Raw genomic sequence first — 25,460 nt, 5'->3', positions numbered from 1 at the left:
GGCTGATCCTCCTTCCCCCGTTCCCCCTGCCTTATGGGTTTGCAATCTCAGGAGTCAGTGGTAGGAATGCCCAGGGCTGACCCACAAGCTCAGAGAACATGGAGAATTGGCGTTTGCTACGAGAAAAAAAGCTAGCAGAAAAAGTCCAAAGGATCGTGTCTAAGACAAAGGCAGGTAAGAACAAGCTAGATCAATGACCACGAACAAACCCGACTGGTTACTAAGAACCTAGAGATGACCAAAAAGGAAGCATTTCTAAACAGGGGACGACATTTTTATGGGGTCCCTGTGGCCTGTCCACGCTCACTTAGTAGAGCAACTAAGGGTGCTAAGACATGATAGAAGATCACTTTTAATTCTGAAAAGACTTTACAAAAGTCAAAACCTTTAGTATAGCATCTCAATTTCAAATGTACTGAGTACAGCCCTCGAGGCATGTTTGTCTTTGTACATCCTTGAGCCCCGCAATCCTGGTCCCCTCCTCTCCCCCAGATAAGGAGATGAGGAGGAGCCAACAAAGGCACTGCTGAGGAAGGGAGAGGAGGGAATGGTGTCCCAGAGCTAAGTAAACAAAGTGTTTCAAAAAGGACAATGTGAGCAGCTGTGTCAAATGTCACTGACATCTGCGTAAGTGGTGACCTTGCTGCCGGTGGCACTGCATGCCTGAAGTCAGTGCAAGGAGAACGGCAGCCAAGAAAGTAGAGAGAGCACGCGTAGATAATGCTTTTAAGGAGTTTTGTTACTGAGGAGGAGCAGCAAAAACATACTCAGAGAGGAATATGAGACTAAGAACAAGTTTTTGCTCTAGTTAATTTTTGTTTTAAAGATGACAGCCATTGTAACATGTTGTATGCTGATGGGAATGATCATGTAGGAGAGAAATGGAACAACTGCATGCAATGTGATTTCACTTACATGTGGAATCTAAAGAATAAGATAAACAAACAAAACAAAAACTCGTAGATACAGAGAACATTTTGATGGTTGCCAGATGGGAGGAGATGGGGGGGGTGGTAGGTGAAAAAAAGGGGAAGGAAGGAAGAAGTACAAACTGGTTGTTACAAAGTTGTCATGGGGATGTAGGGTATGGCGCAAGGAATATAATCAATAATATTGTAATAATTAGGTATGGTGTCAGATGGGTACTAGATTTATCAGGGTGAAGGATGGGAGGGGCGTTTGGGGCAGGGTGAAAAGGGGGAAGGGATTAAGAAGTACAAATTGGTAGTTGCAAAATAGTAATGGGGATGTAAATAAAGCATAGGGAATATAGTCAATAATACTGTGATAGCGTGGTACAGTGTCAGATGGTTGCTGGACTTATCATGGTGATCACTTCTTTAGGTCTATACATGTTGAATAACTATCATTACACCTGAAACTAATATAATATTGTATGTTAGTTAGATTTTAATAAAAATCTTTTAAAAAAAGAAGGGGAACCACTGGAATGGAACAATTACTCAGGTGATGCCCGTGAGTTGGTGAAAAGGAACGGGACCCAGGGCTAGTGGAGGAGCTGGTCGTAGACAGGTGAAGAGTTCATCCATGTAAATGGGGGAAAGAAGAATTGATGAGGTACATAAGAACTTAGCTAGTCCACGTAAAGGTAGAGACGTAGAAATTTCTTAGTGAAGTAGAAAAATATTACTCATCAGAAACTGAAAGTAATGAGGGGAAGAAAGAGTTGTAACTTTAAGAAAGAGAAAGTAAGCAATAATCAACCAAACAAGCAGCAAATGAATGGACCAGGGAAACGTAGGATTTCCAGTCAGTACTACAGGCTCACAGAGGGCAGTGGTCATGACTTTAAATGAAAAATGTTGTAAACCTATAGTATAAAACAGGGCCGAAGTGCCACAGTATGTTTAATATATGTAGACAGATGGAAACCACACGCCAAATACTGGCAATCTTCAATCTCTAGATGACGTAAAAATAGCTCATTCAGACCCCTTGCGCCAACTCATCACCGCAGGGCCTGTTTCGTTCTGGTGGCATATGCTCCCCTACTCCTCCAACCTGTCACCACCTACCCTACAGGAGACTCCACGTCACCCCAGGCCTCCCGCCTATTCCTTTTCTGGAGCTACCACCATGAAAAGTTAGAGAAAGCCTATTTCTAGTCAGGTCAGAAAGCATGTGGAGGTGGAGTAAAATATGGTGAGCAGGGAAGAGAACCCCTGGTACACTGCATAGCTACTTTACCATTATTTCCCAGTGACATAAAAGTCTTCCAAGTAGTAGAAAAGACTGGGAAGAGCAGTAGACAGATTCTACTAGGCAACATTTAAACAATATAAGGAGATTCAGAAACCCTGAAGGAAATGGCCCAAAGAAATAAAAAATAAATTTAAAAAACAGAGTGACTATCTATTCTAGGTTTAAGATATGAGCAATGCCATATTCTAAATTATTTCCCACAGTTTATACTGGTTTGAAATGAAGATCAATTTTTTTTCACCTTAACTCTGTAACGTCATTTTGATTTGAAAGAGACCTAGCAGCAAAATGTATCCTACATCAAGTATCATCAGTAAACATTTCTAAATCTTAGCATTAGAAGAGTAATATAATTCTCTTTAAGGCCATGTTTTAAACGTGGTATACCGTCAACAAAACTTTACAAATAGAGCACACAAATCAAAGATTATGTTTTATGTAGTTAACTGCAAAATGGGAGGCTGTCCTCAATGCTGTTTATCAAGCAATTTTTCCAGATGGTTGTACTTTTCAAACAAACTCTTAAGGAACTGTCAACATGAGGTTACACAAAACCAAAGGAGGACTTAAATACCAGCAAAAGTTAGGAGACAATTATATTCCAGATGTGGGGTAGAGGCTAAAGACTTAAAGGAAATAAGGACACAAAAAGAGCCCCCAAATAATGTAAAGCCTGCATTAATTTACGTCTGACCTTGTTTCTCTCACCCACAAAAAGATGGGTAAACAATATACACCAAAACTTTTTAAAATTAAATGTGGAGTAAAAAAGGAGGTAAAGACACAAGTGAGTATAAACCAGCCTGCAAGTAAATAATTAAAAATATTCTTTTCTTGTAGGTTACTGGTGTTAGAGCTAGTCAACGTGAAGAATTAACAGAAAGTTCAGTCATTAATGGGACTTAAGAAAAACTCAAATACTGCAATTTAAATCAAAGCCATTCTCTAAATGAAGGTAATTGAGCATTAACACTGAATAAATAGGCCTTTAGGCGTAATTTTAAGATTATCTGAGTTCGAGTTTTGGATGTTACTCAAGAAATTATAATGCGAATGGAGCTGGTACAAGTAGTTGCAGGCTTTTACAGTTCCACTTAAGTTCTATGCAAAAATATGTGAGAATTTAATTCCCCCACATCTACTTCCTTTTTATCTCTTACTTACTGTGACTTCTGTGCCGTGTCAAACTCAGCAGTTTTCTTTGCTCGTGGCACTTTCAATTGTTCCATTAAATACACCCATTCACTTACATAATTATAAACAACTGGTTTTCTTCTCACCTGTCTTTGATGCTCCAGATCTGCTTTATTACCAATTAAAATCATTGGAAATTCATCACGATCCTTTACTCTGAGAATCTGTCTTTGAAACTTATAGATTTCTTCAAAACTGAAAACACAAAAACAAATTAATGTATTAGGCCAAGTACCGGCACATTCCCATATCCCATTTAGTACTCTATTACTTTTCCTTTTTCTATAAAAACAAGAAAATACAAATTCAATAAAATAGTGATCTAGCATGAATAGCTATGAATAGTGATCTACATTTTAATACTGGTACAAACCTGCCTCTATCTGTGACTGAAAAGACCAACAGGAAACCTTCGCCAGTTCTCATATACTGTTCTCTCATAGCTCCAAACTCTTCTTGTCCTGCTGTATCCAGAACTAGAGAAAAAACAACAAATGTAACGGTGTTTGCGTTTCCATTTTATAAATGGCTTCCCCACAAGGGCAGACCCAGTTAATGTGGGTCCTTTAGAGCAAATCATACTTAGTATAATAAAAAAAATGGCATTCTCCTCTTAGTACTTTATTCTCAAAGACAAATATATTCTAATGGCAGACAGTTTCAGAGTTATCTTCATCAGTACAAGCTGATTTTATAGTTAGAATACATTAGCATACCAACTACACAGTTAAAAATATCGAATATGTCTAGGCAGATGGAATCAGATAATCTCTGAAGTCATTTGGATGTTTTATTTTCTCCACAGAAAGAACTGAAAATGCTATCTGAAATTCAAAAAGAAATTGTAGTCTACCCCCTAAATACCATATTTAAAGTGCAGGTGCTAATGTATTTCTTGATCTGTGAATGAAAGAATTGTACACGTTAAAAGAACAGGGCTTTCTTTTGTGGAGAGGTGAAACGTTTGCCAAGCACAAAACACTATTTGCAAAGCCTCTGTGCTATAAATCCTCAGCAAGTTAACAAATATTGAAGCTCTTCTTTATTTACTTCACCGATTTTAAACTTCACCAAAACGTAGTGACAAGAAAAAATATCCTTAAATGTTCTAAATTAAAATGACAACATCAGTGAGAAAAAGACAGGTCAGCCTGTTAGAGCTGTGGACCAGCTCTGACCAAAGACATTCCTGTATGTCTGTTGAAATTAAGTTCCAGGCGGCAATTTGCCAATTATCCAAGAGAGAATAACCAGGCCCTATCATACCCCAGGAGCCTCTGCTTCTTATTTACACATGAACTTTCCAATCTGCTGCAGACAGCTAATCCACAGAGGCTGACAACTTCTTCCTATCTACCCCGCTTTCCCTTCTTCCATCCCTTTTTTCTAGAGCTAATGTAAATCCTTGCAGAATGGCTTTCCTCCTTCTTCCCCACCACTTGATGGATAAAAAGGCTTGCAGAACTCCAGGACGAGGGTAAGTTCTTTCCTATGCTGCTGGTTTAGAGTCCATGCCCCAAGACCCATCTTCTTTTTTTGCTAGCAAAGGTCTAATAAACTCTTTCTTTTTAAAACGACTTCCAGTAGTGGCAGTTAAAATTTTTTTGTTTCACAGTAGTAAGAATTGAAACCTCACATTTTGCCCAAACGTCCCAATAGATACAACTTCAACAAGTTACAATGACATGACTAGTTTCACCAGAACAAGATCAATCCAATCACGGTTTTACGTTACATTTACTGAGGAACACTTACATGGCCTAATATGCAGATCCATCAATCAAAATTAATGAAAGAGATGGGCTTATATTCAAGATTGGCTAACTATATTTAACCTAGAAAAACATCAAAGCTTCATTTTTAAAAATATGATTATGTGAACTCTCAAATAAAGGACAATTACTTACTATCCAGCCGGGCAGCTCTGTCGTCTATCACACACTGCTTTGTGTAGGAGTCCTCGATGGTTGGGTCATAATCCGTGACAAAATAGGACTGTAAGAAAAATTACCTTATTTTAAAATTTGTTTACTTGCCTATCCAAGAACCAATGTAACGTGACCAAATCCCATACATCCAGAATTAATCAAAATATTTTCATTTTTTTAAGGTTTACCTACTATGTCAATTCCCCATTAAATGAAGTCTATTCAGAGCAGCTTCCAACTGATGAAAAGGAACTAAGTATCTCTGAATTTTCATATCTGAAATATGCAAGACTGTGAAAAGACCAATTGCAGTTTTTGTTTTTGTTTTTTCAAATTAACTTATGTATACCTAAAAATCTAGATCTCAAGAAAAACCAGGAAAACACAGTAAGTTCTAATTCAGGCCTATTAGCATCAGTCCTAAGAACGAAGTAGGGAAAGACAGAGAGACAGGCCTGGAAGATTCCCTGTCCCTTCTTCGCTTCTCACACCTAGTCTTAATCCCCTTCCAGCTGCCTAGTGTATTGTAAGGAACAAGATTTCAGGACTTTTTCATTTGAAAAAATGAAAGGGATCTGAAGCTTACTCTTTCATTGATATTTTTATTGGTTTGTTTTTTTTAGCTTAACTTCTATTTCCCTCTTCTCTCAGCAAGGCCTCCCAACTATTATCTTCTGAAAGCATGAGAAGAAAGGACCGTTCAGGTAGCAGAAGGGAAGAATCTCAGTGAACCACTTAAATATTTGCATATTATATTTCACAATTTTTAAAAAATGGAAACAACAGCAACAACAAGAATCTGAGAGGGAACTTATTTCCCCCCTTCTCGCAAAACCGCCACTACCTAGGACACGGACTTTATCCTCCTTTTGTTCTGAGAATCTCATTTGCTTTCTCTCTTGCCGGACTTCCTCAAAGCCTGTTTCTCACCTGCTCATTACAAAAGCTGAGGACCGACCTGAAGGTTAATGCTAAGAACCCACGCTAAAGGTGTTGGGCCCTTCTCCAGGCAAGGGTTCCTGGCCACTGGACCTGCTTGGCTCCAGGGACACAGCCTTCTTGTGACAACCCCAGCACGTGACTTATGCAAACACCACAACGCTACTCAGAAGCAGGCAATCTGAACAGGACACTAAAGAAACCCCTGGTATGGGGAGAGCTGGGTTTTACATGTTTATTTTATTTTTGAAGGATACTTTCTACATTTATATTTTAGGATTAACTTTAATCACAGAATTCAGTATCCATAATCCTAGTTCCCTTTTGATGTTTTCACTTAAAAGCACTATTTATTAAACAAAGTCTGTAAAAGAAACACCAACAGGAGCAGCTTTGAGTAGAAAGCCATTTCCATCACCACCCCAACCCCCATGCAAAAATAAACAGATAGCAAAACAATCCTGAACTCACTTCTGGCACTCACACCCTTTCAAAAAGTCAATATAACTGGCAACAATATTCTTTGTACTAAACAACTTAAAACTACAGTCTTTTACCAAGCAAATTGGATAGAGCATGCTAAACATGCTTTAAAGCATGCTAAACATGCTTAAATATCTTTTTTAAGAATAATTTTCTGAAACATGTTTCTCCATAGCAATCTGATTCCTCGTCACACTTACCTCTTCCAAAACCTGAATTTCATTGAGTATTCCCAGTTTATGTCTACATATGCTAAAATGTGCCCCATTGTCTCTCCTATTTTGTCTGAAAACATGATGGACAAATATTAAAGAACACTTTTTCAAACGTCCAGGTCATGCATAATAGCTAGAATTTTTTCAACGTGACAAGTTCTTTTGTGTTTTTTTTTCACTGTGAGACCAAATTAAAACATTTATAGAAGACAGTTTAAGCAACTTTGAGGGCCATTAAAATAAACTATTATTCCTTTTAGTGGCTCTGGAAGTTGGGTATTTCTTTGAACATCTTAGCTATTGAAATACAATCTTAACGCAAGACTTTTGCCACTTTGCTAATACAGGCAAGACAAATTAATTGTTGAAATTTCTGGATCCACATTTAGATCCACATTTCATCTTCGTTATATCCTGTTTTCAAAATCTGTCTGTAGAGCCCATCATCATCTTGCTACATGTAGAATTTTAAAGAGTCATCCTCATGGAAAGCATCTTCCTTCCTCATAAAGACCCATCCTAAGGAAATCACTCGGGGCTTGTCTGTCACAGAATCAAAGACCCCTTTCTCGTTCATAATTCTAATAAGCCACAGGTTTAAAAAAATACCTAATAAGAACAAGACCATTCATCATGCGCAGGTAACAAATATAATCGTCACCTCTCACCACAAAGACATAACATTTTTGTTACTTAAACATAGGGACCAGATATTTGAGGCAGCAGATCACCAACAAGAGATCGGGCTCTGGTGATGGCCAGTCCTGGATTGAATTCTAACTCAGTCACTTTCTAGCTGTGGAACCTGAGGCAAATTACTTCACCTTTCTAACTTGTAGCATCTGTAGTTACAAAACCTGTGGAGCAGATAAAATGAAGTAAAGCATATAAAGTGCCAACACATGCTGATGATTAATAAGCATTAGCCATAATAATCATTGTATTATTTTTGTCCCATGGTTAGATGATATGAACTAGTGTTTCTATTCAAGTATAACGACTTGCTAATCCCGGGAACAGCTGTAATAATTCCAATCCAAATTACACCACAGACCAACCATGGGACTTGTTACACAAAATGTTGTTTATCAAGATAAAAGCTCCCCGTCTGGGGTTCTGGAAATAGTTCCTGGATCTGAGCTGTAATTGCACAGGTGTGTGTGTGTGTGTGTGTGTGTGTGTGTGTGTACATACGTAAAAAATTCATCAGGATGTACATTTAAGGTGTGCACACTTTTTTGTATGACACAAATTATATCTCTGTAAGTTACATAAATTAACGCTTTTATTAAATGGATTCATGACTTTCTTTACACAGTATGTAAAGCCTTCAAGCGTGATGTATGCTGTTCACCAGACATTTTTCACCACCTGAAATCCTTCAGCCAATTGTTCTTGCTCCCTTGATTTCATTCATTGGCTTGGCAATTATTTACAGAGCATCACTGGGACAAGACCTGTCCCAGTCCGAGCCCACTGCTTTTTGTACAGCATCCAGTAATTGTGCTGTGACTGGAGCCCAAGGGTATGGGGAGTGTTAAATGTATTGGCCAGAGAACAGAAACAGTATGAAATGCCAATACTACGCTTGTTCAGAAGGCAACAGAATTTAAGGGGTTAATACTGCAGCCATGCATAGGAACTATGGGTACATTCCTTATAAACACAGAGCCCCAGCAATTTGCCAGAAAACTCTCACCTGAAGTTGAAAAAAAGTTACCAGCTATAGTCCAGAAAGGATACTCTGTAGCAGATAGTAAGAAAAAAATAAGCATAGCATTTGTACTGGGAAAGACAGCAGAGGTTCAGCCAAGGGCAGGAAAGCAGAATGGACTGAAAGGTTCAGAACACACTAAAGGAGGAAGGTCCGGCTGGGCTGGGGGATAACGTGCTTTCACCTTGAAGGACATCACAGGAAAGGATGCATGGAGAAGGATCCTGGCCAGAAAGAAAGGGAATGCCTCCTTTCAAAGGGCAGGATGCCTTCAGTAAGAAGGGCAAATGGACCCACGTCTCTCTACGGTTGTTAGAGTAGTGGAGAAAAGTTTAGGATTTGGGAAGGTATCCGATTCAGACAGGGAGATCTATTTCCCTTAATAAAATCTAGTCTGGATAAGGTTTTCAGAAGCCTTTAATGCAAGAGCATTATACTGTGATAGCAGGAATATTATTCTTGATTATATGCCGCAGATTGCACAACGAGCGCTCTGCTTGGCCTAAGAGAACTGCCAACTCACTATCTTCCCATTCAAAGCTGTATTAAGGAAGAAAAGAAGGGGGAAGGGAGGAATGAGAATGAGCTGGCGCAACTTCTGCATTTTAGAGGGCAAAAGTCACAACCCACTTTCTCCTGCCACCACGCTCCTGGTGAAAGTGCAGTTCCCAAACATCGCCACAGAGCGGTGCCTGGTCTACGCACTCGGACAGGTAATTTATTAGTGGTTCTGGGAAACAGTCAATTCAGCACACTGGTCAAGTTCACTACCCTTGCATATAAAAAGGACAGGAGACTAGATCTGAGGTGCCACTGGGGAGTTGTAAGCAAAAGTAAACAGTGTCTTTCTGAGCACAGCACCTTTCTCAGGAGTCCTCTAAAAACATGGGGTGCAGGAAAGGGAGGGGTTTGGGAGAGAGAGGGGGAATTTCCCAAATCGGGGTAATGAGTAGGTATACAAGTGTATATTATACTATTCTATTTTTGCATATATTGGACAATTTTCTCACAAAAACCTTTTTAATCTGGTGATAGCACATAAGTACCACAGAAAAGGTTAAATCAAGGGAAGAAAAGGGGTGCCTTTTACTCTGAGCTCTCACCTCACTCTACTCAAAACCACCTCACCTAGAAGCCTGAAGTTTTTCTAACAGAATATTTTCCACTTTTCTTTACATTTTATTTTTCACTTTTCTTGTCCAACCTTATCCTTTCCTCCACCCAACTAGAATATAAACCCCATGAGGACAGATTTTTTTGTCAGAGGTAGAGTCGCTTGTGTTTACACAGCAAGTCATGAGCAGGTCCAACGGTCAGATCAGTTTCCAGGCTCTTTGGCCAAAGCTCCTTTTGTTTTCCTTGTTCTGCCTTTCTGGAATTAAAGCACACTCATACTCATCCTCCACGCGTCCTGCTCCCATTGCCCACATAAAAAGAAAAGAGAAAAGAAAAGAAAAAAGTCCTCAATCACAGTAAGCACAGCCATCCATTATTTAATGTCGCATGTATCACGTGACAGTTTGTAACACTAAATTTTATTATGTGATACATATGATACTTTCCCAATTCATTTTCACAAGGCTGTCTCTGGTTCCTTGAGGGCTGGAGCTGAAGGAGTGTGCGGAGAGGTGAAAGGGACGAAAAGGGCCACAGCAACAGAATCTGATGTCCATGCTAACTGTGTCAGAGGGTTCTGGGGGGGTCCTGACGAGTCCCTAAGTGAGGCCCTCCGTGTGCATGCCCAAGACTTGAGTGAGACCTGGAGGTTTACGTCTCCAACCCTCAAGCCTTGGGTTTTCCATGGGCACCTCTTCCAGGCCCACATCTGGGTGACCACACACGGCACCCCATTTTAGAACGCTGTAAGCTGGTTCCATCCATAAGCTCAGGGAAACAAACACTACTGACTTACAGCTCAGACTGCTAACTATACAGCCCTCTTTCTCTCTCTCTGTTCTGCTAGCGATCCACAGATTCACACACTAATCTTTATGCTCCCGTTCTCAGAATAATGCTGTTAGAGCTTCCCCCATCATCTGGCTGCAATGGAGGGGACAGAAGAAAAACACCCTCTCCTCGCCACTATGTGCGGAGGCGGGAAAGGACACAGAACACCCGTCATACTAACCAACTCTCTCCAAAAACATCCTCGGCTCGGAACCCTTAGCTCTCCACGCTTTTATTTCCTGCAGATAAGGTATGGGCCAACTGGACAAAACCAATTTCAGGCCACCTTCAATGCATGTCCTTGGCATATGAGGGTAACTTGGCAACTACTACTTTATTCTCAGCTTCTGGGGCTTCCAAGAGAAACTAATATAGGTTAGAGTGCCAGTTAAAATCCAGTTACATACGTCCAAATAGAGTTGCGGTATCCGTGGCCTATCTCACGCTTTACAGAACTTCACTGGAGCAAGGTACCTTGCATATAGTTAGAACCTCAAAACACTGGCTGTTAGCAAACCCAGTATTATGAAGATCAGAATAGGGAGTTAGAAATTAATTCCCAAAGCACAATAGACCTGGTTCACCGTCAGTAGCCTCGACTTGCTAAAACAAGAGCAGTGCAAATTCCTCTGGTAACACTAGAGAAGGAGGGAGCAACTTCAGGCAGCTGGGAGCCAGGCCTGGGGTCTTCTTGGTGTCACTTTTTAACAGCAGCTGTCAAAGTCACAGAGAATCTTTGTTCCCTGCAACGCCCTCTCTTATTTTTATGTCAAAATATCAAATGTTTCCAATATGCCTGATATTCCTTCACTCAAGTACTTATTTTTTCAGGACTGAAATTAGTGATTCATGAGTCGTCGAACGTGAACAATTACAGAGCTCTCCATAATTTATCCTCCAGAACTCTAATGCAGAATAGTAAAAGCAGCACTAAGTACAGCGATCCTTCGTGTCTTTTTAACAAAACTGAGGCCTTCATGAGACTTCTGTGCAATCTCAGCAATGACATGGCCACCACGCCTCAAGTATTTGGTTGCAAACCAACGGGCCTGGGGTGCAACAAGTACAGCACAACGTCACCTTACAAACTGGTTCTACAAATCTGTTTCTAAGTCAGTATGTGGTGCTCATTTCCCTAGGGAAAAAGAAAAAAAATCTGTTGTTTAGGTCCATAGGCCAGACCACAAAAGCTCCCATCGAAATAGGGTGCTGAGCCAGTATTAACCCCGAGTCCTAACCTCTGAAGCAGAGTCGTTTGGCCCAAGAAATGGGAACATACGCATATAAGGAGGAAAAGCTTGTCTTTGGGGCACCCCTTGTCCACCCCAGGTTCTTCATCCTGCCCCAACTCCCCACTACCACTCTCTTGCCCTATCTTTAAGCTTCCTTCTGAAAATATTCTACGTGCAAAACCACTTACCTCTCTCCACACTGTTCCTTCCCTCTCAAATTAAAACTAACAATTCCTTCAGGAAAACTAGATCTCACCCAAAGGCAGGAAGTAGAATATTATCAGTCCAAATAAGACCTCGCTGCAACCCTTCAAGCAATGCCTGCTCGCCTAAAAAGCAAGCTGCTAAGCCAAAATGAATCTTCAGTAAAATGTTCAGCACTGATGAGAAGAAGAAAAGCTTCAGACTGTGAAAGAAAAATCATTCAGGGGTAACCCAGCATTTTATGTCAGCTCCCCAAAAGGAGCTCTAGCTGCTTCCTCACAGCTTTCATCCTCCTAAACCCAATGGTTTTCAGGAAAGAAGAGAAAGGTTTGCCTCTTCTTTCCTCTTTCCACAGCCCTACTACAGCTTATAAAACTAACCTACTGGGTGAACAAGACCACACAAAATGTTTTAGCTCCTAATACGGGTGGAGCGATTATGAGAACTGTCCGCATGACACAGCTACCACCACTGTTCACACACACCAACCATTTGTAGGGAAGACCCAGGGGCTGCCTATGTCACTACACATTCAAGCTTTAGAACTGACATAATAATATTTAGAAACCATGAAACAACAGTAAGCCCGTAGCATGAAAACTTTATTTCCCTTGCTTGACCTTAATATTCGTTTGCTCTCATCTCCCAATTATTGTAGTCTTATTAACAACATATACAGCCTACATGAAATTTTAAGGATAAGAATTAACAACTTTTTTTTAAAGCAGAATGATGATTGGCACAGATGGAAGTAACAGATAAACAGAGAGGGCCATCCATGTAAGCCTAACTGCGTATGATATGTGGACTTTAATAAACATCTCACACCATTCCCACGGGAATTTTGAGTAAATCCCATGACACATCCCTTTTCACACCAAGGCACAAGTCTTTATTGCGTCTTTCAGTTCTTGCCTTGCGTGAACCTTGCACTAGGGAATTTCCACATCTACCCCATCTTTCCATCCCTATAGCTAGTATTACCTTAGTTAAGTTCGACTTCCTTACCTCACTCATGTGGACCACAGATGCCTAAAGCACATAATAATGCTGGATGCTGTGGGACACTTTAGATGAAAAGGCCCTGACTCCAGGGACACACAACGTCCAGGCTTCACCTGGGTCCTAGCTGTGTAGACTTCCTCCCCGCACTGGGGTCCCCTAGGTCCTCTCTGCAGGCTCAGCGCCCCACACGGACCTCAGGATGAATACCCAATGCAGGCAAGAAGCAATTTCAACCTTTACAAGACCAGCACCCAGTCTTAGGTTGTTAGCTGTTATTCGTCCGACCTTGGCATGATGCTACAATGCTGATAACTGCTTGTTTTTGTCCCAAAACGCGGTATCACCATTCCTCCTCCCTCTTCTCCAGGACTTTCCCAATCAACAGGTGTTCCAGCTCTTAACAATTCGGCTATGTCTGCCCTGAAGCCTTTTTTTAGGCTTCTGATAATCTATCTACTAAGGAATCCAGACCATTCCTAGAACCAAGACCACATTTGTTTGTTTTTTAAAAGCATTATGAGGATATAATTCACATACATAAAATTCGCCCACTTAGTACTATCCAATAGCTTTTAGGAATTGACAAGGATGTGCGACCACCATCACTACCCCATTCCAGAATATTTTCACCATCCCAAAAAGGAGTCCCGTACCCACTAGCCGTCATTTACCATTTCCCCATCCCTCCAATCCCTAGGGACACAAAACCACCGATCTTGTTCTCTGCCTCCCTCCGTAGGCTTGCCTGTTTGGGACATTTCATATCAATGGAATCACACAGTACCGTCTTTTGTGTCTGGATTCTTTCACTGAACATCATGTTTTCATTGTTCATCCGTGTTGCAGTACGTATCACTACGCCGTTTCTCATCCCTTTTTCTGATAGACCATTGTATGAATACGCCATACTGTACTCATCCACGGTGGACACTTGGGTTGTTTGCACAGTTTGGCTATTAGGTAGGAACAATGCTGCTATGAACATTCATGCACAGCCTTTTGTGTGAACATTTGATGTGTAATCAAAATATATGGTGAATGTTTAAATAAAACATTTATTACAGTAAAAGACACTTTGCCATGAATCCCCTTCAAGACTCCCCTCCCCCCCCCACTTCAAACATGCTTATCCCATCGTTCTTGCCACTTTCTGAAGCAGTTCTGGGGGTCCTCTTTCGTGTCTTTAGTTGCGCTGTCATGGCTGCCTCGATGTCCTGAATAGATTCAAAACATTTACCACCTTTCAAAGTCTTTTTGACTTTGAGGAAGAGCCAGAAGTTTAATGGTGCCAGGTCTCATGAATAAGGCGGATGAGGACACACCGTAATGTTTTTATTACAGAAACTGCTGTACCAGAAGCGATGTGTGACAATAGAGCGTTGTCATGATGGAGGATGAAGTAAAGACACTCACGAAAGAGGACTTCCAGAACTGCTTCAGAAAGTGGCAAGAACGATGGGATAAGTGTGTTTGAAGCGAGGGGGAGTATTTTGAGGAGGATTAGGGGTAATGTGTCTTTTAATGTAATAAATTTTTTATTTAAACATTCACCGTATGTTTTGATCACACTTCATATGTTCCATTTTTTTCTTGGGTAGATACTGTGTTGTGGAACTATGGGACAACATGGTAATGCTACATTTAACTTTTCTGAGGAACTGCCAGGCAGTTTCCCAAAGGAGCTGTCGTTTTACATTCTCATCAGCAGTGTTTGAGGGTTCTGATTTCTCGATATCCTCACCAACACTTATTACTGAACATGTCTTTTTGAGTCTAGCCATGCTCGTTGGTGGAATAGTAGTATCTACGTGTAGTTTTGATTGGCATTTTCCTAATGGAATGGTGAGCATCTTTTCACATTTTTATTGGCCATTTGTATATCTTCTTTGGACAAATGTCTGTTCAAATCTTTGCCCTCTTTTAAAGTGGGTTGTCTTTTTATTAATGAGTGTTAGCACTTTTTATATATTCTGGATACAAATGCCTTATCAGACACACGATTTGCATATATTTTCTCCCATAGTCCCATTATTTTAAAAATCTTCCTCCCATTAATCAGTGCACAGTCCCTAAATTGCAACCCTTGGCCAAAGTCCTGTCACCCACCATCAATTTGCCATAATTCTAACTTCCACACACCCAGATTTGTAGGTAACACCTGCTTCTGTGCTCCATCAACCAGCCGTCCTGTGCCCCTCGACATGGCAGATCTGCTGTACCCACTGCTTGCCTAGAACAAAACGCCCACTGCCATATCCACTCCTCTAGCCCCCACCCCAATCCTGAGCTTTCCCATCACATGGAACTTCTCTGCCTATATTATGCCCTAGCACAGTTGCCTTGTGCCAGGATGTGAAATCACCCACTTTCATCAAACCTAAGATGCCATCAATTCTAAGAACATTCATTGTTTTATGTGACAAGAAAAAAAATGCAAAAACAACTAGGGCAAGACTTTGATTGTGAAGCACCTCAGTGTCAGAGATACTAAAACATGGTGAGGGGGTGAAATGTGTATCTTAGAATCAATGACATACAGGAGTTCTAGACAACAAGTCTGTAAGGCTTACTTATTCCCGTTTTGCATATGAGATCATGGAGGCTCAGCATTTCAGTTATCTACAAAAGCAATACTGCTTCCAGGACACTTTCTTTAACCTGCCACATTAACATCAAAGTACATGCACCAGTTTAACAAAGAAATCCTGTTACTCTTAAAATAAGTTATTTTTAAAATTATAAACTGCTATTGCCAAATAGCAAAAAGCAGTTTCATTCAAAGTGAAAACACTCCATTTCTACATTCAGAATAAAGGTCTAAGTATGGAAAAAATATATATATAAAAACATATACTCTAACAATTTTACTTCTAAAATTTATCCTACCAATACATCTGTGTATACAAAAAACGACATGTGCAACGTCATTCATTAAATTGTTTTTAATTTAAAAGACTGGAAACTTTAATTGTCCTTCAGTAAATTGTCCTTCAGTTAAATTATGAAATATTCATTCACTACGAATGCAGCCATTAAAACAAGTGACTTCCTGTACTAATAAGGAACAGTCTGCAAGGTATGTTAAATTAATACGCACAGTTTACGTATTTGCTGTATGTGCATAAAATATCTCTGGAAAGATATACAAGAAAGTGATTAACTTCAATTACCTGTGGAAAGAACTGGGTTGCTGAAAGACATGAGTGGGAGGGAAATATTTTTGTAGGTTTTGAAAGATGAAACATGTGAATCAAAGAGGGAACTAAGGGGAAAGACCTACGGACCGTGTTTTCCCAAAAATAAGACCTAGCCGGACAATCAGCTGTAATGCATCTTTTGGAGCAAAAATTAATATAAGACCCGGTTTTATTTTACTATAATATAAGACAGGGTCTAATATAATATAACATGACATAAGATCGGGTCTTAATTTTTGCTCCAAAAGACGCATTAGGGCTTATGTTCAGGGGATGTCATCCTGAAAAATCATGCTAGGGCTTATTTTCCAGTTAGCTCTTATTTTGGGGGGAAACACGGTAGATGAGTGTTCCTGGATAAGTCAACCTCTTTCTTTGCTTTTTAGCTGTACATGAAGAATTTGCTCTTTACAATCTCTTAAAAGATTCCAGCTCTCTAATTTTATTATGACATATTTAGTTCCTACAGTGTGTCAAATATAATGTGTAAGTGCTATCAAGGATTTGTTTTAAGTTTGTGGTATAATAAACAAGTGTCAGATCTGAAGTCAGGAAGGATTGCTTGATGCCCTAGCTCCGCCTACTTTCTAGCTGTAGAATTTGCAGCAAATCACATCAATGACAAGTTCTATTACCTGTAAAGTTAATAGAACTTGAAGTGATAGCTACTTTCACAAGTTTATTATAAGGAGTAAATAAAGTATGTGAAAATTTTCTGAAATTTTTACACCATCGTATGAAATGTAATTAATGTAAATATTAATATACGCAGAATCCCCCTTCAGGTATTATAAAGTAAGTATAAGAAAGCATGGATTCCGGAGTCAGTCGGACCTGGATATCCCACTTAAGTATTATGTGGTCTTGGGAAGGTTATTTAATCTCTTGAATCTCAATTTCCAGATCTGTAAGATGGCCATAATGATTCTTATTTCAATGCTATTGTGAAAATTAAATGACTTTGTAAAGTACTAAGCACACTTTTTAGCCCAAAATTGGCAGTCCAAAATTGGTTCTCTTCCCTTCCAAACTTAGAAAGGAAAGGCGGCGTCATAAGCAGGTAGCTGACCAACTAACTCTCGCTGTAGCTTTTGCTCCCCAGAGCCTGGTTACTTCCTTTTTCATTTCCTTTCCCCTCTATCCACTGCTACCTACAAATATCCTAAACCTCATTTTCATTTCTCATCTCTTCTAGAGTACAGAATGGTCTGTAGAAGCAAAACTAGAAGTAAAGCCCACATTCTACTAAACTTTGAAAACTTCCACATGAATCTTCCTTAGGTTCACTCACTAACCCACGCGGGGTACAAATGCTAACCCAGCACCTACATTGCATTAGGAGCTGAGGATAGAATCCCAGCTCTCACAGGGTTTGCAGAGGTTTTTTTGTTTTTTTTTGGAGGACTGACCATCAACAAATAAACAAGCATAATGTGTCAGAGGTGATGTGAACTCTGAAGAAAAATAAAGGGGGTTGACAGCAGCAGGAGAGAGTAGGGAGGATGTGACAATGCAATGACCAGAGAAGGCTTCCCTGACGATGTGGCATTTGAGGATAGAATCCAAGGTCAATTGAGGTAGCGAGCCATGCTGCTATCTAGAGGAAGATCCTTTCAGGCAGAGTGAACATTAAGTTAAAGGCAGAGAAGTGAGAGTATGGGTAACACATTTGAGGAACACAAGGAGCCCAGGGTGGCCACAACAGAACAAATAGGGAGAGTGATAACACTTCAGCAAGTTAACAGGGAGGCAGGCAGAGCTTTGTGGTCCACGGTAAGGACTTTGGATTTTGTTATAAATGAAATGAAAACCGCTAGTTTGATGACCTAATCTTCACTGGCTATTGCTTTCCTTTCCCAGTCTTGCTACGCAATGAACAGAAGGGTTCTGATGCTTCCTTTCACGGGGATTAGCCAAGATCCATCCCAGAAGCAATCAAAGCAGTGTGTTATATGCACTTGCTTACCATTGCTTACGATGCCCTTTAAGATGCTGTGGAAAAGATTTCCATTGATTCAAGGAGGAAAAAAACTTAAAAGCACTTTAAATTGTATGTAGGAAAATATAAGTCAATTATACTTGAAAATTATTTCAATACACTTTAAAATGTGCTTAATTGTTTTATAGGAACGTAACTATAAATGAAAGAAATTAACATTATGTACTACCAAAGATACATATACACATATGCATGTACACAAATAAGATGCTCAGGGAGCTTTGTTAGTTATTGTGAAAAACTATTAAAAACACAAATGTCCGTAACAGGGAATGATTACATGGATATGGTATCTTGATTATAGAATAGCAAACAACCATTAAAAGGAATTAGGGAAGCCTCTATGTATGGGTTTCAAGAATATCCATGGTATATTAAGTTCATTCATTCAACAAATGTTTACTGAGTGCTTACTACTTAGGTGCTGGGATATAGTCCTGAATGAGAATAAAATTGGCATGGCTCTGGCACTTCGGGAGCTTACATTTTAGTAGAGGAGACAATACATAACCAAGCAGAAACAAGATGACACTTTTTTAAGTTAAGTGCTACAAAAAACCTAAAATAGACTGATATGGATGAAGACTGATATGGATGAAGAATGGGTGGGGGGAAGGGGCTTGTTATTTTAAAAAATTACATTGCTAAATATTATAGCTATGGGTCTAAAGCACAACTTAAAGAAAAAAAAAAAGACTGTATCACTGCTGTTTTATCCTAATAACAAAAACTAAATTCCTCCGGACCTTCATCTCAAAATGGGAGAGAAGAAGAAAATGCTCTCACCGGAGCTTCTCTCTAAACCACATGCCAGGAGGCTGGGCCAGCATTCTCAGAAACTGGCTCTGTCTATTCACACCAAGGACTGCCCTTCTTACTTCTAATTATTTAACCTCATTTATCCACCCAGCAATTCTCGGGAGTTTTTATAAAATCCCTCCTGTGGCACACAAATTTAAATCAGACTAGATGACTGGATAAATTTAAACTCTTTTAAGTGGAGACAAGCATGATTCATATCAAAAGGAACCATACAAACATTCATCTTACAAAAATACCCAAGTATGTACATTTAAAAAGTCAAGGGCTAAATGGCATGTTCATAGAATTTAAGACTTCGCTCACACCATTTAAAGTCACAAATTATAGCCTGCCTGTATGTGTACAGCCTAATTTCACAGTAAAAGAACACCACATCAATTGCAAACCACATGAAGAGAAAGTAAACATGCAACTAAATTCTGAATCACATTTATACACATATAAGTCAGATCCTATAACTATTACTCCATTTAGTAAAAGTACTTTTATGGTACTTATTAGCAAATTCAGGAAGGGGGTTACGCACTTCGGGGGTTGAACTGTGGCACCTAAAAAATAGGTCTAACTCCTAACCTCTGGTACCTAGGAACGTGATCTTATTTAAAAATAGGGTCCTTGCAGATGCAATTAAGTTAAGGATCTCCAGAGAAGACCATCCTGGACTTAAATCCAGGACTGTATAAAAGGTTTGAGACACACAGAGAAGACCGAGGGAGCGAAGGTCATCTGAAAGTGGACGCAGATTGGAGCACAGCATCCACAAGCCAAGCAAGGACAGGTTCCGGCTGCCATCCATCACCAGAAGATGAGAGGGGGCCACGGAACAGTCTCTCAAAGCGACCACAGGGAACCAATCCTGTCGACAACTTGATTTCGGGGTTCTGGTCTCCAGAACTGTGAGAGAATACGTTTCTATTGTTTAAAACTATGAAGTTTGTGGTAATTTGTTATAACAGACCTAGGAAATAAATACACTTATCTATAAAATTTGAACAACTCCCCATTCTCCTAAATTATTCTCCATATGTAGTTGATAAGCCCAAGAGGAATAGATGACAAAACATTTTTTTCCTACTCACAAGCTGCTGGAACTCAAGCACTGAGCTGTCTTCACAGTATCAGCACTACAATGTATTGCAAAGATAGATTCAGTGACACATGAAGTTTTCATTCTCTGAACCAGAGAGTCAGTCAACAAAAAGTAAAAGAGGGCAAATGGATTCCTACGGCTCTAAGGAGCTAGTCATTTTGGAAAGTAGTCAAAATAATGATCTCTTTTAAAATGTTAAGTCTCAAGACTTTAACAAGTTAATTTTATCGTTTGTTTAGTTTTCTGATTATAAAATGACACATGCTCATTGTAAAAAATAAGGAAAATAAAAAAAAAAATTTTCAAGCGCACCTTTAGAATCAAAGCTGGTCTTCACAATGTCTCAACCCACAATGTGAAATTAGACATATACTTTCTACCCTGTGAGCTGAATAGCCCTTTTTTAAATTTCAAATAAGACCTATCACTAAAGGCCTTTGTTTACAATCAAGTTTATATGGCAGTTACACAACCATGAAATTGAGAGTCTACAATGGAAATTGTGATCTAATTTTAACATAAGCCTTATAATTGAAACACACAAATGGGAACTGCAAGGAGAGGTTTATTGTCATGGGGGTTTCCAACAAGGTGCTTTCCCTTGATCATTTTGGGTCCTGAAATGTTCTGGTCTCTAATCATAATTTACATATCAACTAAGCCCTTTTAGACATAATATTTTTAAGTGCAGAAAAGCAATTAGATGAAGATCAAAATATTAAATTTTATTCAACAATTTCTGACTAATGATCTCCCGCATTTCCCTTTCATTTTCTCAAAAAATAAGTATCGGATACCATAGATAGCCCAAAAATTAGGGAAAAAGGAACAGCTGACACACAATAGCAAACGTAGAAACAACCGAGAATGAAAAAGAGCCTGAAAATTTTTGCCAAACCAAATCTCTGAAGGCTGGCACGTTTTTTTTTTAAGGTTTTGTTTAAACAGTGATGTTTTGTTAAAAACAAAAATTTCACTAACTCCAGGTACATATTTAAACTGTTCTGCCATTTAAATGTTTATTCAAACTGACACAGCACCTCAAGTATGGGCAGCACAGAATGACTTGCGTCCAAAGATTACAATATGGAAGGAGGGGGGAGGCCAGTTTAACTACAGGAGAGAAACCAAACAAACGCTACCTCAGCCTGATGACTAAGGTCAACATCAACAGCCATAAACCACGCTAGTAATATGTACCCTTGATTCAATATGATGAAAATGGCACTTTACCTCTGTGATCTTCCTCCCCAAACCCCAAAACCCAGTCCAATCATAAGAAAAACATCAGCTAAATGCCAATAGAAGGGTATTCAATAAAATACTAGACAAGTACTCCTCAAAATGATCAGACACCAAAAACAAGGAGTCAGCCAAGAAGCGCCTAGGGAGACATGACAACTAAATGTAATGTGGTATCCTGATGGGATCCAAAACAGAAAAAGGACATTAGGTAAATACTATGGAAACCTGAATACGAAGAGACTTTAGTTAGTAATAATGTGCCAATTCCTTAAATTTAACAAATGTATATACAATGTAAGATGTTAGTAATAGGAGAACTGGGTGCCAGCTATATAGAAACTTTTATCTTCTCAATTTTTCTACACATCTGAAACTCTTCTGAAACAAAATAGTGTATTGAAACAATATACATGGCAGTCATTTCCAGAAAAATAAAAATTATGGTCCCAGATAAGATTTTTCTAACTACCCACTTTTAACTTCGGGAAGACAACTAGATCCACTAAGCAGCTTCTTCTAGCACTAAGATTACAGCTAGATTTTGCAAGACTGATAATCAAGGGACTTGGGCAAAATAAAGGGAGACTAGACCTCCTCCCGTCTTTTGATTTATTGTGATATGGTGTGAAAATCCAAAGTCTCATAATCACAGAGCTATTTATAAATAAAATAGAAAATTTTAAACTAATAAAAATAACAAAAAGTAATTCAGAAGAGGATTAGGTAGAGGATTAGTAATGCAGAAGCTTTGATCAGGAAGTCTGGCCTTTCTTCTATCACCACAGAGTAAACTTTATGCCCCTAAAAACACTGACACACACATACCCCACCCCATCCTGTTTCCTCATTTACATATGGACAGTGACTATGGCATGGTGCAATACCCAAAAGATGCTCAAAACATAATAGGTACCATAAAAGATATCATAAAGGAGAATGTAACATTCTTACTCTTTCCCTTCACAGGCATCTGCTAAAAGCAACTAATTAGTTAAAGTGTATGTAACACTTTGTCAGTGAGGGATGATGCATCTGTAGCAAACAAGACAATCAACCAAAAGAGAAAGAGAAAGGTACACAGGAGGGGGAAGTAGAAGTAGAACTGAACCACTTACCAGCATTTAAACCAGGCCCTCCTTTTCTATGCCTCATCCTGCAAAAGTGTCTTGAAACTCTCATTTCAACTAACACTTTATTGAGATGATCCTACAAATTGCTACACTGTAATTCAGCAAAAGTGGGGCTCTAAATGGAAATCAGACCATGGAGAGAACAATAAGTGTCAGTTCTTGCCCTCAAGGAGCCAACTCATTGTCAAGCAGGAGGCCTAACGAGAAAACAAATACCATCCTTCTTAGACTCTAGGATGCCATCAGTTGGAAGATGCATCCTCACTACAAAGATATTAAAATAAGAAAACTTTTTAACACATGTCTTAGGATGGATAAGATACTATAGTTTCTCCATGGTAAGTGCTAGAGTAGGTTTAGCGTAAGGGACTGTGGGAGCACAGGTGTGAATGTTCTACCATTCACACTGCTATCTTCATAGGTATTGGGTGGAGGGGGTAGAGCTCCAGCAGTTCCACAGATTATTAATCCTTTAAATCAATGGGCAAATAGAATTCAAAATTTATACATTTTACCAGGAACAGATTTATTTACAAAATACAAGACAGTCCTGTAAAGATGAAGAATGTCTTCATTAATAAACAGTTTTAAAGCCAGCATAAATTCATATTGACACTTCACTAAATTAATTGGGAAACAAAATTGAGGGAATTTCTTTACTTCTAAGAAATGTAAACTTTCTATCAACAAGAAACTGAGAAGGGGCCGGCCAGTGGCTCAGGAGGTTAGAGCTCCACGCTCCTGACTCCGAAGGCTGCTGGTTCGATTCCCACGTGGGCCAGTGGGCTCTCAACCACAAGGTTGCCGGTTCGATTCCTCGAGTCCCACAAGGGATGGTGGGCTGTGCGCCCTGCAACTAGAAAACGGCAACTGGACCTGGAGCTGAGCTGCGCCCTCTACAACTAAGACTGAAAGGACAACAACTTGAAGCTGAACAGTACCCTCCACAACTAAGATTGAAAGGACAACAACTTGACTTGGAAAAAAGTTCTGGACTTGGAAAAAAGTCCTGGAAGTACACACTGTTCCCCAATAAAGTCCTGTTCCCCTTCCCCAATAAAAATCTTTAAAAAAAAACAAAAACACAAAACTGAGAAGATCAGAGACCTTAATCAGTTTTTCCTCTTGATCTTCTACAAAATATACCTCAGCAAAGCTTTTCAATGTGCGAAGGGGAGAAACGTAAAATAAACTACATTTCTAAAGGAGAATCGCGTCATTTTCATAGATAGCAGGAAGAACAAAGCAACCATTTTCGTGTTTTTCCCTTCGGTCAGCACTGAAGCTCTACTTTAGGAAAGAAAACCTTGGCTTTATAAATTCCTTAAGGCCATGCACATAAACCCTAGAGAAATAGTTGTTGAAGGAATGAATCACTACCCCCAATAAATCCTATTTGGACATTTATTTATTTTAACACTAGAGTGCCCAAGGATGAGCTAGCAAGCTGTTCAGCGAGGCACCCTTATAAGAGAAGCAAAACCCTTCTTTCACAGCAAGACTCCTGTACCCACCCAGGGGGGTCCCTCACCCTGTCTCCCAGGACAAAGTTCCCTGCTGTGGTCCCTCCAGCAGAGAGAGCCCAGCTCTGCTGGGGCCATGGAGCAGCTAAGACAGAAGAAATGTTTCCCAAGGAAGGCAGACAGTGCACAGTAAAGATAACTGACACACAGACATTTTACTGATTCTTTCAAAACTCCTTCGGGAAACATGTGTCTGCCCACCTTGAGTCACATGTATTGACTTGGGAACAATACTTCCATCGAGTTTATTATGCACTAGGCACTAAGTGCTTCACCTATATTAATTCACTGAAACCTCTCAAGAACTCCATGAAGTAGGTACTCTTATCACTGCCTCCATTTAACAGGCGAGGAAAGGGAGACATCACAGGTTAAGTAACTTGTCCAAAGCCACATGGCTATCAGTGGTGGGGTGGAAACTGATTCCAAGCAATCTGGCTCAATTCTGTGCTCCAAACCACTACATTACCCTGAGAGCTACCCTGAAAAAAACAAAATAAATATATTGCCTCTATTTTCTCCATACTTATGGGGTCAAATGTCCAACCCTCAGATCCTTCTCCCCATACACCTCAGTCAGTCCTAACACTGGCAATGAAGAAGTGGCAAGCTAGGAGGCTTCCTAGGTATTTGAGCATGATCTCATTGAGCACTGCAATGAACACAGATAAAACTACCCAAACTCCCTTCTGCCTTCCAAGAGCACAGATAACTGCAAGATTACCATACGTAATGAAGGATTTCCTCCTCCCTTTTAAAGTGTTCTCATATCTCAAACCCAACACTCAACTGATAAAAGGCTGATGGTCAAGAGGCAAATATCAATTTTACTTTTTAGTACAAAACAATTGTGTGATCAAAACAACAGAAACTTGCAAAATAAACTAGCAAAAACATGTAAAACAATCCAACATGACAAGAAAAAGGGGATTTCATTCAACCCACACATCTCTCTTACCTGAAGGTATTCACAATAAGTAGACTCAGTTCAAGAGAAAAAGAACTTACTAGAGAAGTTATAATGAAAATAAGATTATTAAAAATACTAAACAACTCAATTGTAATTGTGGTACATTACTTACAATAAACTTAATCATAGTAAAAATGTGTAAAGAATAAGGAATAAAAAGTTACAGTATGAAAAGAATATAAAGATGAGTTAAATAAAGGTCTTCCTACAAAATTCAATTTGTTTATCTAGTTGTAACATTGCCCACCCACTCCATCCCCACAAAAAAGCCACATTCAGTTTCCTTTGCAGTGACTCTGCAGAGGTGAGGCATGGTGTGATCTTATTCATTGAACAGAAAGCAATTGAGTGAAATATACAAGCAACCAAACCTCTGGCACCCTGAAAACCACAAGAGAGC

General features: G+C 39.5%; 1 protein-coding gene across 1 annotated transcript in view; it reads right to left on the bottom strand.

Annotated features, from left to right (window-relative positions):
* The window catches only part of RRAS2 (RAS related 2), a 69,525-nt gene that overhangs the window by 8,453 nt on the left and 35,612 nt on the right, over window positions 1–25,460 (bottom strand). The window contains exons 2-4 of the mRNA XM_081064430.1: window positions 5,325–5,412; window positions 3,791–3,893; window positions 3,504–3,612 (exon numbers count right to left, since the gene is read on the bottom strand). Coding sequence (XP_080920556.1) covers window positions 3,504–3,612; window positions 3,791–3,893; window positions 5,325–5,412 — 300 coding nt within the window. The remainder of the gene's footprint in view (window positions 1–3,503; window positions 3,613–3,790; window positions 3,894–5,324; window positions 5,413–25,460) is intronic.

Source organism: Rhinolophus hipposideros (genome assembly GCF_964194185.1).
Source record: "Rhinolophus hipposideros genome assembly, chromosome: 10".
NCBI lineage: Eukaryota > Metazoa > Chordata > Mammalia > Chiroptera > Rhinolophidae > Rhinolophus > Rhinolophus hipposideros.
This window is presented reverse-complemented; position numbering and strand designations above follow the sequence as displayed.